Source organism: Populus alba, chromosome 6 (genome assembly GCF_005239225.2).
Source record: "Populus alba chromosome 6, ASM523922v2, whole genome shotgun sequence".
Classification (NCBI taxonomy): domain Eukaryota; kingdom Viridiplantae; phylum Streptophyta; class Magnoliopsida; order Malpighiales; family Salicaceae; genus Populus; species Populus alba.
Window position 1 is genome coordinate 12,168,729 of NC_133289.1, and position 19,152 is coordinate 12,187,880.

The following is a 19,152-nucleotide window of genomic DNA, read 5'->3' on the forward strand; positions in this document are numbered from 1 at the left end:
CTTACCACATGTGTTGCATGTATATCAAAAATTGAAAAATTAAACGTTGATGCTTGAAAGAAATGATGTTGGAGAGCCATGTGGATGTATTTCTGTGTTAAGTTTTTAATAATATTTAAGAGATGGCGTCCGTGATGTATCTTTCGCGTTTTTCTGCTCAAACTTAAAAATTATATAAGACAATAGGAATAGCCACACACACACACACACAGAGAGACACAGATATATATATATATATATATATATATATATAATATAATTCTATTTTGGTTTTTTACCACAACGATCTTAAGAACATATCTTCACATCAAAAAGCTATATTTAAAAGAAATTAATAATTTTTTGATATATGGGTTTCAATATTTGAATTCAGAAAAACGAGAGAAACCTAATTTCTCACCATTTATATAAATTTTAATGAGAAAAGAAAAGAAAAGAAAAGAAAAAAAGGGAAGAGGAAGAGGAAACAAGGAAGACAAAATATGAGGGATGTATCTTCGAAATAATTGGTTGATCATCAATAGTTGTGTTTTGATGGGATAGCACGTAATGCATAAAATTGGTGTCCATTAATTTTATATCTCTATACGTAAGTTTCTTATCTATGATTATGTAAAGTGAGCTGGGTAAGATCATAGTTATTAAACCCGGCCCGGAGGTTGACCCGGCCAAGGGGCCGGGTCTCGGGTTTCATGGGTCAACCCGGGTCAACCCGGGTCAACCCGGATTATCCGGGTTGATTAAAAAAAATTAATATTTTATATGAAAAATCCATGTAAAATATGGGATAAAAAAATTGGTTTAAATATTTCAACTTAAAATGATAACATAGTATCTTTTCAAAGTGGGGTTTAAAGCCCTTTCATATATATATACTCTATGTTTACATGAAAAAATCATGTTTTTTCAATGTGGGATTTGAAACCCATTAGTATATATACTCTATGTTCCCAAGGAAAAAATCATGTTTTTTCAATGTGGGATAAAAAACCTTTTGGTTTAAATACTTCAACTTAAAGAGATAACATAGTATCTTTTCAAAGTGGGGTTTAAAGCCCTTTCATATATATACTCTATGTTTACATGAAAAAAATCATGTTTTTTCAATGTGGGATTTGAAACCCATTGGTATATATACTCTATGTTCCCAAGGAAAAATCATGTTTTTTCAATGTGGGATAAAAAACCTTTTGGTTTAAATACTTCAACTTAAAAGGATAACATATTATCTTTTCAATGTGGGATTTGAAGCCCTTTCATATATATACTCTATGTTTTTTATCCCACATTGAAAAAACATAACTTTTTTCATGGGAACATAGAAGATATATACCAATAGGTTTCAAATCCCACATTGAAAAAACATGATTTTTTTCATGTAAACATAGAGTATATATATGAAAGGGCTTTAAACCCCACTTTGAAAAGATACTATGTTATCCCTTGAAGTGGAAGTATTTAAACCAAAAGGTTTTTTATCCCACATTGAAAAAACATGATTTTTTCCTTGGGAACATAGAGTATATATACTAATGGGTTTCAAATCCCACATTGAAAAATCATAACTTTTTTCATAGGAACATAGAGTATATATATGAAAGGGCTTCAAATCCCACATTGAAAAGATACTATGTTATCCCTTTAAGTTGAAGTATTTAAACCAAAAGGTTTTTTATCCCACATTGAAAAAACATGATTTTTTCCTTGGGAACATAGAGTATATATACTAATGGGTTTCAAATCCCACATTGAAAAAACATGATTTTTTCATGTAAACATAGAGTATATATATGAAAGGGCTTTAAACCCCACTTTGAAAAGATACTATGTTATCATTTTAAGTTGAAATATTTAAACCAATTTTTTTTATCCCATATTTAAAAAAAAAAAAAAAAACCCGGGTCTTGTCCGGGTCTCGTCCGGGTCACCCGGGTCCCGGGTCGACCCACCGGGTCGCCCGGGTTTGGCCGGGCTGTTGCCACAGCCGGTCTTTTATTAAACCCGAACCGGTCCAGCCACCGGGTCGACCGGGTCCCGGGTTGACCCGCCGGGCCGGGCCGGGTTTAATAACTATGGGTAAGATTACTAAGATGATGACTATTTAACTAATAAATAAAAGTGTTAAAAAAAATAATATAATATTTAAACTCGTGATTACTTGGTTGTCAAGGTATTAATATTATACCAAAAAAATCATTTTAATCTAAAAGTATAAACTCTTACGTGAAATTTTAAAATATAATTTATATTATTTTTTTTTACATAACATTTTTTTGGAATGGTAATTGAAATGATAAATAAATTTTAATTTAATCCCTAAAATTTATAAAATATCTCATTGTAATTCAAATGGTAAGAATGAACAAATCAAAATTAAACAAAATCATGTAAAAACATTTTTTTAATAAAAATAGATATGATAAAAAAAAAAGGATTTTTTTTTTTCATTAAAACTATCTACCTTTGGTAATACATAAAATAATATTAAGTTGAAAATAAATATGATAAAAAAAATTTATAAATAATATCAACTACTATTTTTTATATCATCAAGTTGTCTTTCCTACACTTTTTCAGTACTATCATATTATATCTATATTTGTTTTATCTAATTTTCATTATAATATGCTATATATTAACTCTTAAACAAGAATTCTAAAAAATATATATTGAAAACGACCACACAATATTCAATAGTGCACAACATTACTCTAACAATACCAGCATTTTCGCTATACAAGGAAGCCTAATCAATCCAGTTTTGTAGAGAAAATTAGAGGCTATTTTTCCTTATCAATTTCGCCCACTCTTGTAGCCTTATCTCGTGTTAAATACTCTTCTAAAAACAGATAGTATTAAACTTTTGATACTCAAATCTTGTGAGTTTTTAAATTTTTATATAAGAGAAACATGGTCTCTATTTCGCTTTTAATTTCGGTATGGTTGGTTTATGATATGTTTGTTATGTACGTATAAAATATTTTATATGCATAATATTTCTCAATATTTAGCTTCAAAAATATTTTCTTGCAAGGAAAATATTTTTTTAATAATGATGAGTGAGATTGTGATAATTATTGTTACAAAACAGATGAAGGAGGTAGAGGAAAAGATGATAGTTGTTGTCCAGATGGTAGTGAGATAATAACAATAATAGAGAAAGAGGTGGTGGTAAAATGGTCATGCGAATTGTTGAAATGGTTAGATGATATTTTATGAAATCTCATGAATTAAAAATATTTCTTAATAAATAAATTAAGTTTTTAAAATTAATTATAAAATACTTTTCATTAATCAACACAAATATTGTGTGTGGGTACGTGTGTGTATTTGATTTTTATATTAAAATAGCTTAAATACATTTTATAAATTATTTTTTTTATTTTTATTTTCATCTTAAACTTAAAAGAAACGCTTTTAAATCTGTCACCAACTATTGAGGTTGTTGTTGCGATTGTGATTTTTAAAAAAATATATTTTATAAAAAATATTTTTAGTTGAGGTTGGTTTAGAAAAATATATGTTTGGTTAAAACTATAGTTGAAATTGAGGTTGAATAAAAATTAGTTTATTGTGTTTGGTTAAAAAAATATTTTTCAAATTGAGGTTATAAAATAATTAATATATATATATATGTGTGATTTTTAATTTAAATATTGTAGATTTAACTACTGTTATTACATCATGAAATAAATAATATTGATATCAAATATTTTTAATTATTCCATTAAACTATATGCAATGTCATCACATACAAAATCTATTCAACAAGGACTATATTTTTCATGGTTTCTTAAGCGTACAACAACAAAAACTGAATTTTTTGTTACGTTATCAAGCGATCTCCTTCTAATCTTTCGAATAAAACACAATTAAAATAAAAATAAAAACTGAATTTTTTTAATTGGGTCGGACCCGGCAAGAACATAATTGGAATTGCGATCAAATTTCACAAATACTACGTCATCTTGCAATATCCTTCTAATTTATGTAGTGTTATTAAATACTAATTTTTTGATTAAAACACAATTTAAAAAATATATATAATTTCATTACGTACAAAATTCATTTGACAAGAGCTACAGTTTCCATGATTTTTTGAGCATGTAGTAAAATTAGGTAAAATATTACCAGGAATAAAATTGAAATTATAGTATGAGTAAATTTAATTCACCTTAAACTAATTTTAAAAAAAAAATATTGTTCACATTCACATGAACAGTGCGAGTGAAATCAATTAACTATACTGGTTTTTCAGGAAAAAAAAATTAAACTTTTCACGTGAACAATACAAGTGAATTAATTCACTCGCACTGGCATTTTGAAATAAGAAAAAAAAATTGTTCATTTTAGTGAATAGTGGACAGTGCGACAGTAGAGTATGGCTCCACTATTCACTAAATAGTGGAGGTTCCTCCTTCACTGTTGTGGTTCCTCCCTCACGAGAAGCTAACATTTTGTTGTTTCTACACAACCTATGGCATAGTTGAGTTTTTGATGGGTCCTACTAATAAAAAAACATTTTTTTTTAACCAAATAGCATTATATATGGCTGCAAGTAAACCTCGCGACAACTAAATTACTAAACAAGCACTAAATTTGTCTCCTTGCACTAAATTCTTCCCTGGTTGTGTCCTATAAATTTAGAACACCGCCATTGGACATTAGGAGCACATACTATATATATATATATATATATATATATATATATATATATAAAATTTAAAATAAAGAAGAAAATAAAAAATTTAATTCTTTTTTAAAACATTTTAAAACATCGGCGCTTACAATTTGCCATGGTAAGAGTAAACACGTGCTTTACTTTCCTGCTGCACCTTGAGCACTTCCCATTGTCTGTTAGGAGAAGTGCACTGTCTGATGGATTCTGGGATGCATTTGTTTTTTTTTTTTTTCAAATTAAAATCAAAGCCATGAGTGTATTAGAATATGTCCTAGAAAAATACAAAAATAAATAAATGTAATAAGATTCGGCTATGGTCCATATATATATATATATATAGTTTATTTTAATATACAGATATAAGAAAATAACTATAAAAAAAACTAGAACGAACTTACCCCACCCTCCTCACGTAAACTTTGAACAGCTAACCTGTTCTTACCACTGACACGTCACTTTCTTCTTTTTTTCTTCAGAGAATTTAACCGTGTGGTAATCCTGTGGAAAAGATCAGGAATACTCTCAGTGTCGGACCCACAACACTCCCTCCCGGTTTTGGGGATCCCACGATCGGGGTGGGTCCCATTTCATATCGGGAAGCATGATCACGTTTCTCCAGTGCGCGTGGTTCTCAAGGCAACAAGTCTAGAAAACTGAAGGGTATGGGATAAATGGTAATGGCAGGTTGAAATTGAGACCCGCACGGAAGGGCCAGTTAAGTTTGGATGAACGATAAGATTATGGAGACCTTTAAAAATTGATTTCCCTTCTTGCCAAAACTAAATTAGCTAATTCCTTTTTTTTGTTGGAATTGGTAACTGAGATTATCGAATGATAAACTAACATTTTATGTCTTCATTAAAGATATGTTTGTTTGGGTAAGATATTTTATGATCAATTTATAAATTAAATTTATCTATAAAAATACTTTTCAAATTATGAAATTCAATAAAATATTTATGATAAGTAATTAATTCATAAAGCAATTCAACTATTTTAGTCTTTTCTCATTGTTGCTACCCGATGTTACAACAATAAAAAAAAAATGTTATAACAATAAAAGAAAATGAATAAAATCTTTCAATATATTTTTTTTATAAAATGATCTAATCTATAAAATAAAGCATCGTCTAGTATTGTGATCACTAAAATATCTAACAAGTCTTCAATAAGGGACAAGTTATCCATAAAGAATGATGATATCACCTCTAAAGCATACTATTTGAGATAAGATGTATTGTTGGTGTTGTCTTAATTGTTTAATAATATGTTATGTTATGTTATCCCACTGTGTAATGGTGAGTTTATAACAATGAATTAAATTTTAATTAAGATTTAAAGTCTAATCACTCTATGATTCGACTGATTTTGCCGCTCTCAATTACTTGGTGAAATGACAACTTTAAATTAGTCAATATAGATCACAACTCAAGTTATCTCTATAAATTTGCCAATCATGGAAGGAATTTTGATGAGGTTTATTTAACATATGGTATCTCAATGCTTTTAACTCTAGTGTTATATTGAACTTTAAATTTTTATACTAAGACAAGTATTTTATTAAATGCCAACAAATATGTAAAAAAATTATTCTTTGTAAGAAAAAAATTGTAATGATAAGAATATGAAAAAATAATTTTTTAAAAGGCTTGGCTATAATGCTCACAAAATATTTTCTTTTCGACTTTTTAATTTTCTTCAACATGAGTATACTTAACTCAAACCCATCAAACCTATGAATATAGCCCAAAACAAACTAACCCAAGCTTATTAGACAAAGGAAAAACCTAAGCCCATCCCGTTATACATAAAGTCCAAAACCCTAGCCCACATGCAAGCACAGCCCAACTGCCAAGGCTGTGACCCATATGTCAGTAACCCATCATACACAGCCCAGGCCATACAAACCCAATGAAGACCAAGGCAAGCCCACACACGCTACAAACCCAAATCCACCCAAGACTCGTTGTTTCCTTTTGCCCAAACCTGTAAAAAAAAAAAAAAAAAGTGACTTAAACACAAATCTTCATGCTAATGATATACCAATGGTCTTGTAGCAACCAAACCGTGAGCAAACAAGAGGAAAAGAGAAGACAAAGTAAACGCCAATTATCATTTGGTTGTTTTGGGAAAGCTATATCTTCTTCATTCATACTATTACTAGAAATCATAACAACAAATTTTTTGTGATAGTATTTAGTAGAAACAAAAGGACTTCTTCCAACTCTTTTGTTATTTTTCCTTCATAGTAAATGACATTAAAGCAAGAACACATATGGGATACTACCTGCTATACCATCAAATTTTACGGGATATAGAGTTTACTGAAAGTTGATACCACTCGACTATATAAAGCAAATGACAAGGTAGATGGAGGGGTATAGGTAATTTATCAAAAACTATAAAAGCTAGGTCAGACCTGTTTAATATTGTAAATATTATTATTTTTTATTATTCTTAATATTATTCATATATTTATGAATAAATTTGAAAAAAAAATATTGCTATAGGGAAAAACCATAAACCTGATTTAAAGGGTAAAATTAAAAAGTTATTTTTATTTTTATTATTATTATTCTTTGCATTATTGTTAATGTTATTTATATAATTATTAATGAATGTGAAAAAAATATTATTGCTATTGAAAAAAAAAATAGTAATAAGGTCACACTTGAGTTTGATACCTTAGGAACTGGTCTGGTAGGGGCGTCAGATCCAAGTAATTTGGGTATGGCATCCTAGACCCAAGTTACTTAAGTACTTAAGTCTAATAGTATCGTCAAACCCAAGGTTATTGAATTTGAAAATGGACGACAAACTCAACTGTGTTAAAAATATTTTTTTTAAAAAAAATATTATTGACTTGTTGCGGAGCGTGGGCTAATACACTAGTCTTCTCTATAACACATAGCTTGGTTCATCTACCAATGTAAAGAAGCTGATGATTTTGAATTTCTAAAGTTAAGATTGTTTTCAAATTCATTAATGGGAAGCACATTCACTTTATATATAAATCCACCATCAAATTCTATCCAAAACTGAAATAACATGAAGACTATATTTCAGGCGCATTTTCTAGGATCAAACCAGAGTTTGTGTTTGTAGATTTAGTCAAATTAAAATAATATCCTAGAAAGATTGTGAAACAGTATTTAGATATATGGAGGCTAGAGAAAAGTGTTGGTCTAGGATTTTTGATAATGAATTTATAATAGTTAAGAAATAAATTTGAAGAAATAGAGTTCAGGGATATATATGAGTTAGGGGTAATTTTTAACCTTTAGGTCACATTTTAATATTTTATGTATTTTGATAATAATAATTAAATAAAAATAGACTAATGACATGTTTGGATGAGATTAAGTTTGAACATGTCTATAAAAAAATTACATTAACAAGCATAAGGAATTAAATGAAGCAATGCATTAACAAGTTTAAAATGCAAAGCAAGCGAAAACTTAGTTTTTAAGGATTCACCTTAATGCTTATTGATAAATCTTTATATCTTAGTTGATAGCAAACTAAAATAATTTCACACACTTCACATTACATGCACAAATATGATTGATATACATTTAATCAATTCAAGTTTCTCTAAGTTTGACACTATCAAAACTGGTTTTTAAGCTAAATTGGTTGATCATTTGGAATACTAAGTGAACCGATCGACCATTATTCATTCATAATGAATACTTAAGAATTTTACAGGAACCAGTTAACTGAATGATATGGTTATTTGAACCAATCAACCGTGTTAGCCGTTAAGGGTATTCCAATGGCTTTAAATTGCTAGTTTCTTTTAGAAACAAACACACCACACAGCTCTCTTTTATGTAAAATTAAAGAGAGATTCTGAACATAAATAATAGAAAAGCTATTCCAAAAGAAAAATCAACTAGAAAATATCAATCCTAACATATTCTAAGTTGTGTTAAATTAGATCATTATATTCTAGCATAAAAATATAAATAGTGTCATAATTAGTAAGTAAGTTAGAATTTTTAAATAATCATATATATATATATATATATATATATATATATATATATTAGAAAATAGAAACAAACTAAAAGAGATTAAGTACTCTCTTGATTGCATTAAAAAAAGTGTAATTCATCTAATTATCTTAATTTAACAGTGGTTTCAAAATTAATTTTATATAAACTTTATTGATGTAACTCAACATAAACCTTAATACGTGTAAAACTCAATATTATTTTATATTTTTTTTTATTTAATTAGAAAAGAAAAATGGTTATTTGATGATTAAGATTCTAACATAGTATTAAAACGGTATTTTAAATAAATAAAAATAAATAAATAGTTTGATGAGATATAAAAAACAAATCTATATAAACTCACTCCTTGAAACTTTTAAAATTGAATTTACTGTGATCCTTCGCCCAATTTAAGGGCAGACCGTAACATGGGAAAATTAAATAAGACTGTTGTTTGAAAATAACGAGACTGCGAAAACCAAAATCAAACATAAGTGAACAGATAACAGAAGTGTCCTCCTGCTCTCATTATCATATATATATATATATATATATATATATATATCAAAGCTCTATATTTTGAATTAATTTAATATATTAGTATAAAAATTAATATATAAATGAAAAATACATAAAAAAATAACCAAATCTCTGTTACCTCAGTTTGTCTTGTTCGTTGAGTGCTTGCTTCCTTCAAAGAAAAGGAACATCCCATCTCCTCATTTCTTTTGAAAAAGGTAACTTCAATAGGCAGACGCTCCCTCCATATCGGCGGATTTACCCTCATGGTGATTATTCCTTTTTCCTCGTCTCAAAATCAGAGCTGGTTCATGCTTGGAAAATTGCGAACTGCTAATCAGTCCCCAGAATATATGCCTACTAACGGATCGATCCCTCACCTTCACAATCTTGCTAATTTCTCCCTTTACCATCTTTTGGTCCTCACAAGTTCATCCCCGTCTGTTTCATTACCATAAAATTGAAGACATTTAAACCCATTTTTATGAATTACATGCTATACTTTTTTGTTTTCTTGAGTTGAACTCAGCTTTGCTTTCCTCATATTGAGTTTTTCTTATAAAGATAATTCATTACCACTAATTTATCCACAAGTTCCTTGCTACAATTTCACTTAAAATATTATTTGATTCTCTTGTATATAAGTAATGTTTAGTGTCCATGTTATGTAATTAATTTTATTTATGTCTTAAGTATCAGAATAAACAATTCTTAATTATTTTTCTAAATTATAAAAAAGAATTAATTAATCAAATATATATATGAGATTAAGGACTTGTTTGAAATTGTAGTATTAGTGACGGTTCAAAGTGCTTTTCGTTTAAAAATATATTAAAATAAAGTTTTTTTTATTTTTTAAAAATTATTTTAACATCAGCACATTAAAACAATTTAAAAATATAATATTTTTTTTCATTTTAAGCAAATTTATTTTAAAAAAAACATGATTTACACCGTGTTTCCAAACACCCCTTAAATAAAATTTCAAAAAAGTGCAAAATATACTCTTTTCGTAGTCATATAATATTATTTAAAGAAGTGGTTTTTATGAATTCCATTCTATTGGAAGTTTTTGTCGATGATGCTATTTCACAAAAAAAAAAAAATCAAATTATAAATCATAAATAACTACAAGCCATTAAATTGGTGAAGCTAAGTAATAACTCCCATACCAATTGCATGATTGTAAGACTTACAATGTTTCTTGTAATATATTCTTTTTAGATTTTTTATTCGGTTTAGCAATTTATTGATTTTCCGGTAATGTAAACCTACAAATAGATGAAGCTGATGAAGTCTTGGGGACAAATTCGAAAGAATTTAAAGATTGGAGACTGGATTGTATAGATTGGGGATTGATTCGTAGATAAAATCGCAGACCGCCCTTCCCTCCTCCACCCATTACACAAAACGATGATGCTACTTGCTCTCCTGGAAAACCCTTTTATCTCTCCTACGCAGCCATCACGTGTCATCTCAGGCACTGAACTACACATCGTGCTTTTCGCCTCTCCCTCTGCACATCCACCTCCACTTCCAGCGACACTCTCTCAGACCAACCAAAAAAAAAAAAATACAGACGCACGAGAGAGAAGAAAGACTTTGTTTTATTACTTATTTATCTCTTAGTACACACGGAGAGATACAATACAGGCGTAGTGAAAGTAAAAGAAGAGCAAACACAGAAGTAGCTGTAATTTTTTACTTGTTATGAAAAAAGAGAGAAAGGATCAAAGCACTTAGTAGCTAGTTACTGGAGGGTGAAGTAGGCGGGCCAAGATGGGATCGTACACAGACTTGTTTGCAGGCTTTTCCACGGCCGACTTTACCATTATTACCATGCATAAAGCTAGTGTCTTCAGAAGATCACCATCAGAGATAAATAAAGACGCATAGATCTCCCTCTCACACGCACAGTCTCTCTGTGAAAGTAATAAATCGCTCTCAATCTATCAATCTATATGGTGCAACTATTATACACACGTACACACATTCATCCACTCTCGTGTACCAACTCTGCTCTTATTAAATTGTTACAGTATCTTGCTTGCCCGCTTCTTTTCTTTTCTGGGTATTGTAATTATCCCTGTCAGGTTACGTAATTACTGCCTACCTAGCTCTGTCTCTGTCTCTCTTCCCTCCCTTTCCACTCAGCTTTCTTTCTTTTTTTTCTCTCTTGCTAGTACTCTTACTGCATTCACACCTACGATTGCTTGCCCTCTTCTTGTTTGTCCCTTGCTATGTCTCCATTTACCCGTGCTATACTATTACCTGGTGTTGTCTCTTTGTTGCTCGTTAACCAATAGTACTATACTTGTTTTCTCTCCTTTTGCGTTTCTTGCTTCATTCTTCTTCCTCTTCTATTTAGTTGCTAGTTTCTTGAGATTTAAGTGTTAAAACAAGAGGTTACAAGGAGTCATGGCTCCTGCTACGACGGGTGGCTCTTCCTCTGTACCATCATTGCCGCCGCCTTGTCCAAAGTCACCGCCGGAGTATCCGGATTTGTATGGAAAGCGAAGGGAAATGGCTAAAGTGCAGATGCTTGAGAGAGAGATTGGTTTCTTAGAGGTGGGCTTTAAATTTGCTATCATTCTGTGTTCTCCCCCTAACTGGCATGTCGAGGTTTGGTTTCTTTAATTTCTTATATGCTAAATCTTAGTGGATATGAGAAGTTGAAGTGATAATATCATACCAATCAAATAGAGGAGAAACTAGAAAGGGAAGTTGAAACAAGCTTAACAAGCGTTTTATTGGTCTGCTGTAGTACAAGAAATTCTCATCAACAATGGAAAATTAGGCTGAAACTTCCTCTGTATTGTTAGCTTATAGTGTGAGTGGAATTTTTGGAGGTACGATCCTTCTAGTTGCGAACACTCAATTTAAACATAGTAAAGAACCTACTACTGCAGGTAGCAGAAGGATCAAAATTGGTATTTTTTGGTTGGTTGTTTTATCCCAGATGCACTAGGACCTAGCTGACTGATATCTTTTGATGGCATCTTACGGAAATTGTTGATGGGTTATTATTGTTCAGTAATTAAAAAAAAAAAAGATTTGTCATTGTTGCTGGCTTTGCGAAACCTGAAACTGGAATCAATTTTCCTTCTTGAATTATATTGACTGTTCATCCAGTAGCTTTGGACGTTCTGTGTTCTGCTGACTATTTGCACTGCCAACCTATCAGACTGAGTTGTGTATTTAGTACCTGTTTGTTTGGTTCAACCCAAACCACAAGATGGACTTTGTTAGTCTTAGAAGTGATTATAGCTGGTTATTTCCTGTTTTAGATATTTTCTTCAACAGTGCTATATGTATGAAAGTTTTAGTTTTGAATCTTAGCCTGGTCTAACTGGGCATCCTCATAAAAGGTTTCAGTGATGATATCATCTGTTATATGGTAGAAGATAAGCAGTCATTAATATCTGTAGCTGCTCCCTACCAGCCAACTTATTTCATGAAGTTTGTGTGAAGATTGATTAATTGGATGGGAAAAAAAAAATCTTCTCTGATAATCTTTTATTCTCTCTTTTATACAATGAAATAATATTGAATTGGCAATTTCAATTTGAGCAGGAGGAACTAAAATCTCTTCACGGCCTCCAGCCTGCATCTAGATGCTGCAAAGAGTACGTCAGTTTTACAATTACATGGCATAGCTTCAAGTGTTCCAAAATATATATGCACAAGTTATAGATTCTGTTCAATTATCAGCTAATTGGAATATATTTTTGCAGGGTCACTGACTTTGTTGTGGCAAACTCAGATCCTTTGATTCCTACGTAGGAACAGTATCATCTGTTAAACTTTGCTTTCTGGTTTTGAAGAGGAATAATAGCCTTATGTATCTCTCTTTTCATTTTCTTTCTTCTTTTTTTCATTTTAACCAGAAGTCGGAAGAAACGAAGGTCTTGTCTATTCTGGAAGTGGCTATGGTACTGTTTCCTCGTCCATTTTTCTTATGTTTCTGTATAGAACTCTATTCAATCCCAGTAATTGGTGTTTGCAAAATATTCATTCTGGATTCTTTTGGTTCTTGAAGTTCCATAAAACTCTTTATTTTGAGAATTCACACGACTTTAGCTCTTGTAATTAATGTGTTTAACGTTCTGTTATGAACTTAGTGGCATGTTTAGTTATGCCATCATAGCATACTGCAAAATGCAGTTAAGAAGACAAGCCTAGGGCCTCCAATCCATTTTTGTTACAGAAATGACCAACAAGTTTCTCTTCCCTGCATGACCTGACTCTTTCACAAATAACGCGATTTCCTTTGTCGTTTGCAGTGGTATACGCTGTTTTAACCTATCATGGATCTGTTGCTGCTGTTCTTCGGGATGCTCTCTTCATCTAGAATGTCCGAGCTGCTGTGAGTGTAATCCACGTAACTGCTGTTCCTGCATCAGCTGCCCAACTCTAAAGTGGCGATGCTGCTGCTGCTGTCCTCTTCCTAGATCCCATTGCTGTAGAAAGATCTCATGCAACAGGAACTGCTGCTGCTGCACTTGTCAATTGCCTTCATGCCCAGATTGCTCATGTTGCAGGTGGACATGCTCTTGTCCCAAATGCCCAAAGGTACCCCCCCTTTGTTGCAACTGTAAAAAGGCTTGCTGTAATCCATGTTGTTTATTCTTCTAGCATCTCAGTGCGCAGTATTTTAAGGAAGCTTTTATCTACAACAAGCCATTCTATTTCTCCATATAGTATCAATGGTGGGAACTTTTTTATTTTTTGGTTTCTTGAACTGGCCTTGGCTAGGTCTACAATCCAGTTAAGAAAAGTTCCATCCATGCCAAGGAGCTGTCCATTCAAAATTATCTATTAGGCTGCGCCACCACGCTTGACAAACAAGCCCCGGGGGAAACTTAAAACCACAAATAATAGTTATAGTAATCTAGACACTGATTGGATTTTTTGCCGGGCCTGAACTGGTTTGGCTATACTCGTACAAGACTGATGTTCTCGTATTTGTGGTCTTATCACAGTCAGAGGTTTGTTGTTTGTTTGCTCAAGCTTGCTGCTATGTGTCAAGGGATATGCTCCCTTTTCACCTCCAACACAGCCCTTGTTCAAGAACTTGTTAATCTTTGAGTTGAAAAAGAGACTTGGTGATTATTATCGATACACGCATAATTCAAAATCACTGGACCTACTACTCGCTAATTATTGATGCGAAATAATTGAACTGGGTGGCCTTCTTCTGGCTGAGTTATGGTCGTTACTGGCCATAAGACTGCACTCTCTGCAGAACTGTAAACTACAGGGCGCAGGTGCTGTCTTGTCATTCAGTTCTATAAATGAATCATGGTGACTATTCAACATGATGCCATTGCCAGTGCTTCTTTTGTCAATAAATAGTACCCACTAAGGCTGCTTGTCTGAGCAGAGTGGAAATAAATAAATAAATAATTTAGAGAATCAAATGGCGCTGGTTTAGAAGGCCCCTTTACTTTGCTTCAGAAACTGTGTCAGAGCAATGAATTTGCTACGAAAGCTAGCCCTAAACGGACATACAGTTTCTGAATATCTTTATCTAGTAGGCTACGAAAGCTCCTTCGGCGACCCAAGCCCCTTCTCTTCTTTTTGCCCTTTCCCTAAATCGGCCAACATTCGGCTGGTCAAAACCTGCCACCGCCATGGAAAGGTCAGCAAGTTATAGGAAGATGAGACTTTTTTTTTTGTTACAAGGTCGATCTTGAATTTATATCCATTCAAATAGTATTACATTAGGTTCTCGAGCACGCGGTTAATTAAAATCAAACTTTTAGCAGCCCTATATCCTGCCTAGCAAAAAAGGGCAAACAATACCATAAATCATATCCCAGCTCTGGCTTCTCCCTGTTTGGCAGCTCTCTCTCAAGCAAAGTTGTGACCAGGCCCGTCAACAGAAAACCCATATTCATCTATAACAAATAAGAAACCTGAAGAAAAGCTCACAGCTGCGTCCATGAAATTGCAACTGGGCTCCTAACTTGGTGTTGAGCATTTCTCCACACGATTGCACCAAATTCAGATCTACCAGTGAGGCTGGCACCTTTCCTTGCCACAAAAGTCACTGTGTATCTAAGCTTGTCCCCAACATTTTTAAAAGTAAGCTTAGAAGGCTTCACCGTCACCTGCACCGCTTGCGGCCCAGTCACGGCTACTTCATAAATGGAGCCAGCAGCGCCCACATTTGTCAATTCTCGGGTGTACCTTACAACCCTATTGTTGGTAAACACCACTGAGAACGACGGATAGTTGAGATCACCAGGGTTGTTGAATTTCCTAGAACAGTTGATGTTTGGGCGCTTGACAATGGCTTGGACATGTTCAATGGTGTAGTCCAGAGAGCACAAGAATGCTACGTATTCATCTGTCGAGATATCATACACGAGGCCCGGCGAGAGGGCTTTCTGTGGGTCTACATGACCAGACCCATGAGCCCATGGGTTTGAAAGCGCACCACCTGCAGCGTCCTGGAGCGGGGAGTTGGTGTTGTCGCTAACATAGGCAGTGGTCATGAGAGCAGATTTAATTGCACTTGGGCTCCATGTTGGGTGGGCTGCTTTCAGCAATGCAGCTACACCGCTTATGTGTGGGCATGACATAGATGTACCTACAATAACAAGTATTCAACATGTTACTCACTAGCCTAGTGTTGCTTACTTAGCAAGTGTCTGTTTGCGAGCTTCAAGATGTTTTTCTTTTTGGAAAAATATCAATATAACATTTTTTTTAATTTATTTTTCATATAAATATATTGAAATAGATTCCACTCAAACGACAAAGGACTTATTTGGAGTGTGATTATTGTTATTTTTCAAAGTGTTTTTCATGTTGAAATACATCAAAATAATATTTTTTTATATTTTAAAAATTATTTTTAAAATCAACGTCTTAAAACGATTTATATCATAAAAAAATTAAATTTTTTAAAAAATACAATTACGTTACCGACGTTGGACTACAATATCAAAGTGCATCCTCTCGGGGAGACTCACAGAAAAGAAATAGAATGGGTTGGTTAATCATAAAACCAATTAACCTAATGCTAAAAAAGTAGGGGGACCACAGACACAACATTGACCCCTAGGCTACCATCTTTTATTGACTAGTGCTAGCTCCAATAAAGCCAGATATACAAACAAATTGGCAGTGGAAGAGTAGATAAGAGGTATGTGATCTGTCTAGTTCCACTTTCACCAAGGCTTGATTGTGTAATAATAATACTTTTGTGCCTGTCAACACCCGAAACCCAGTTTCGCCGATTGCCATTGTTATTTACCACCACCCACCAAGATTATTAGCACAAACAAACCAGCTCCCAGCCGTGATTAATCCATTTATTAAACTACAGACTCCACTAATCATGTATTTACCTCCGCTCCAAAGCAAGCAAACTTGGCATGCTGAACCTAGCCTAACCTAAGTTCGATATTACTCCTAGGTTAATAACAATAAACACAGACACACAAGGAAAACAAGTAGTACGATGATGACCGTTGCCAGATTAGCAAATGGGAGGGAGGGAGTGAGTAGAGTACCTGACATGATATTGAACTGGGTTTTTCTAGAGTCGGTCTCTAGTCCAGTGGGTCCAATTGTCTCTGACCAAGCAGCCAATATATTGACTCCAGGCCCAATCAAGTCCGGCTTCAATATCTCCCTTGTCACCAAATTTGGCCCTCTTGAACTAAATGCTGCTACAACTGGTGAAGGTCTTACACCCAAAACTGTCCCAGCAAAACTCAAAACAGCCGTTGGATTTGGATCGCTCTTAACATACTCTCGAATCACATCCCCAACTTTCCTCCCCACCGCCACAGCCGGCAACAAGTGACTGTCAGCCACCAACTCTTCCCCACTCTCCGCCGTGTTGGCCAATATCATCCCAACCCCACCTGCATCCCTCACAACCGCACCCTTTTCGACACGTGGATTAATCCCCCTGTCACAAATCACCACCTTACCACGGACTAACTGCGGTTCAAGTGAGCCGGGCATACACAAATTGCATGTGCTATTGCTTCCCTTCTTATAAACCAAACCCACCGATTTTTTCCCCATTCCTGCTCCGCTATACAAGGAAACACCAGCGAACCGTTTCTTATTTCCCATTACAGCATAAGCGGGAAAATCCCGGTCCAAAGTTCCAGCACCAACAGTCATGATCCAAGGAGCCACATTTGCGAGTGAAGCTATATTAGGCCCACTGTTACCAGCCGAGCAAGACACGAAGATGCCTCTCTCCATCGCCGTAAAAGCACCGATTGCAATCGTATCGCGATAATAAGGAGCCGATCCGCCACCAAGAGAAAGGGACATGACATCCACGCCATCTTCAATTGCCCGATCCATTCCTGCCAGAATGTCTGAACCAAAACAACCAGCTGACCAGCAAACCTTGTAAGAAGCAACACGCGCGCTGGTGGCCATTCCACGCGCCGTGCCGCTAGCATACCCAAGTAAACTCGCATTAGCCACTTGAGACCCGGCGGCCGTGCTTGCGGTGTGAGTGCCGTGCCCGTCTTGGTCACGCGGAGATTCGGTCTCTTTAGGCTTTTTTAAGAAACTTCTACCACCAGATGCCATATGGTATCCCTTCGAAAAATATCGAGCGCCTATCAGCTTCTTGTTGCAGAGTTTGGGGCTGAAATCAGGGCCAGACTCACATGCTCCCTTCCATCGAGTCGGGATCTCAGGCATTCCCGAATCATGAAAAGACTTCGATTCGGGCCAGATCCCAGTATCAAGAACACCTACAATAACATCATTTGATGATTGATTAACGCCCATGGCCTGATGCCCATGTAAGAGTCCTAAGTCAGTATTAAGGCCCAAAAAAGCAGGAGTGCGAGTGGTGTGGAGGGAGTAAAGAGTGTCTTCGTAAACATCGACGACAGATTGAGATTGTTTCAAGAATTCAACTTCTTCGTCACTGAGGGAGGCAGCATAGCCGTCAAATGCATTGGTGTAAGTGTAGAGGAGGGAGTCAGGAGTGGAAGTAACGGATTGGAGGCTTGCAGCGTACCAGTCATGGTGGGTTGGGAAGGAGTCTGGTTTTGTGTTGTGTTTCATGTGAACTATGTAGGTTTGTTTCGCGGTGGTGGAGATGGAGAGGGAGAGGGACAGGAGGAGGGGGAGGACAGCGAGCGGCCAAATCCCGGCCATGGAGGAGGAACCCATGATGGCTGTGTTGGTTAGAGTGAACAGGATAAATTTTAAAAAGAGAGGAGAAAGTGGGAAAAGATGGGCTTGCTGTACAGGCAGACACTGTCACGGAGATTATAGGACCAGTGTCGGTTATAAAAAGCATCGGGGTTGCAAATCAGGCTTCTAAGCTTAATTTATTACAAAAATGCCATCCTGAGAGAATCTACAGAAATGGGTGAGGGTCCCCGTGGAAAGTGGAAACCCATGCTTATTTGGCAATTGAACTGTCTCCCATTCCTCTTTGTTTGTATCATGTCGTCTGCCAGCACAGGCATGGGCTAGTCTATACCGTGAGCTGGGCTAGTTAGAGTTTAGATCAGCACGTCTACTGTCTCCCATTTTAGTCGAGATTTCATATTTCATTGTTATTTTATAATTAAATGGCAGATTTCATATTTCAATGTTACTTTTTTTCAAGGTTCCTTCCATATTTTGCATATATAAATAACAAAATAACTTAAATACCATCAACTTCAATCACATTTAACCTCAACTAATCAATTTTGATTTTAAATAATAAAATTTAATATCATACTTTTAATTCATCGTCTAAAAAGCTTGGATTTAATTTAGTTTTTTTTGAAAATAAAGAAGATATTTTAAAACTACTGGTATATTTGTACTAAAAAAAATAGTATTTAGGCTGCTAGTTCTTTTACGAAATTAAATCAAATTTTTTGGATGAATAATTAACATAATGCTATTAAATTTGAACTTTGTTATTTTCTTTTTTGAAATAAAAATTAACCCTGTAAAAAAAAT

General features: G+C 34.0%; 2 protein-coding genes across 3 annotated transcripts; one reads left to right on the forward strand and one right to left on the reverse strand.

The window, feature by feature from the left end:
- Positions 1-10,611: 10,611 nt before the first annotated feature.
- Positions 10,612-13,924, forward strand: LOC118048085 (guanine nucleotide-binding protein subunit gamma 3). 2 transcript variants are annotated; one of them, XM_035057625.2, is made up of 5 exons: positions 10,612-11,766; positions 12,772-12,824; positions 12,933-12,977; positions 13,089-13,130; positions 13,482-13,924. In XM_035057625.2, exons 1-5 carry the CDS (start codon positions 11,617-11,619, stop codon positions 13,831-13,833), a joined length of 642 nt encoding a protein of 213 aa, XP_034913516.1. In that variant the 5' UTR covers positions 10,612-11,616; the 3' UTR covers positions 13,834-13,924. The 2 variants fall into 2 exon arrangements, with proteins under 2 accessions (XP_034913516.1, XP_034913514.1); XM_035057623.2 differs by having other exon boundaries at positions 10,614-11,766; positions 13,086-13,130.
- Positions 13,925-14,534: 610 nt separating this feature from the next.
- LOC118048084 (subtilisin-like protease SBT1.8) lies at positions 14,535-18,471 on the reverse strand. The gene is made up of 2 exons (XM_035057622.2): positions 16,722-18,471; positions 14,535-15,793 (listed from the first exon to the last, which is right to left on the reverse strand). Exons 1-2 carry the CDS (start codon positions 18,361-18,363, stop codon positions 15,129-15,131), a joined length of 2,307 nt encoding a protein of 768 aa, XP_034913513.1. The 5' UTR covers positions 18,364-18,471; the 3' UTR covers positions 14,535-15,128.
- Between the last annotated feature and the right edge of the window lie 681 nt (positions 18,472-19,152).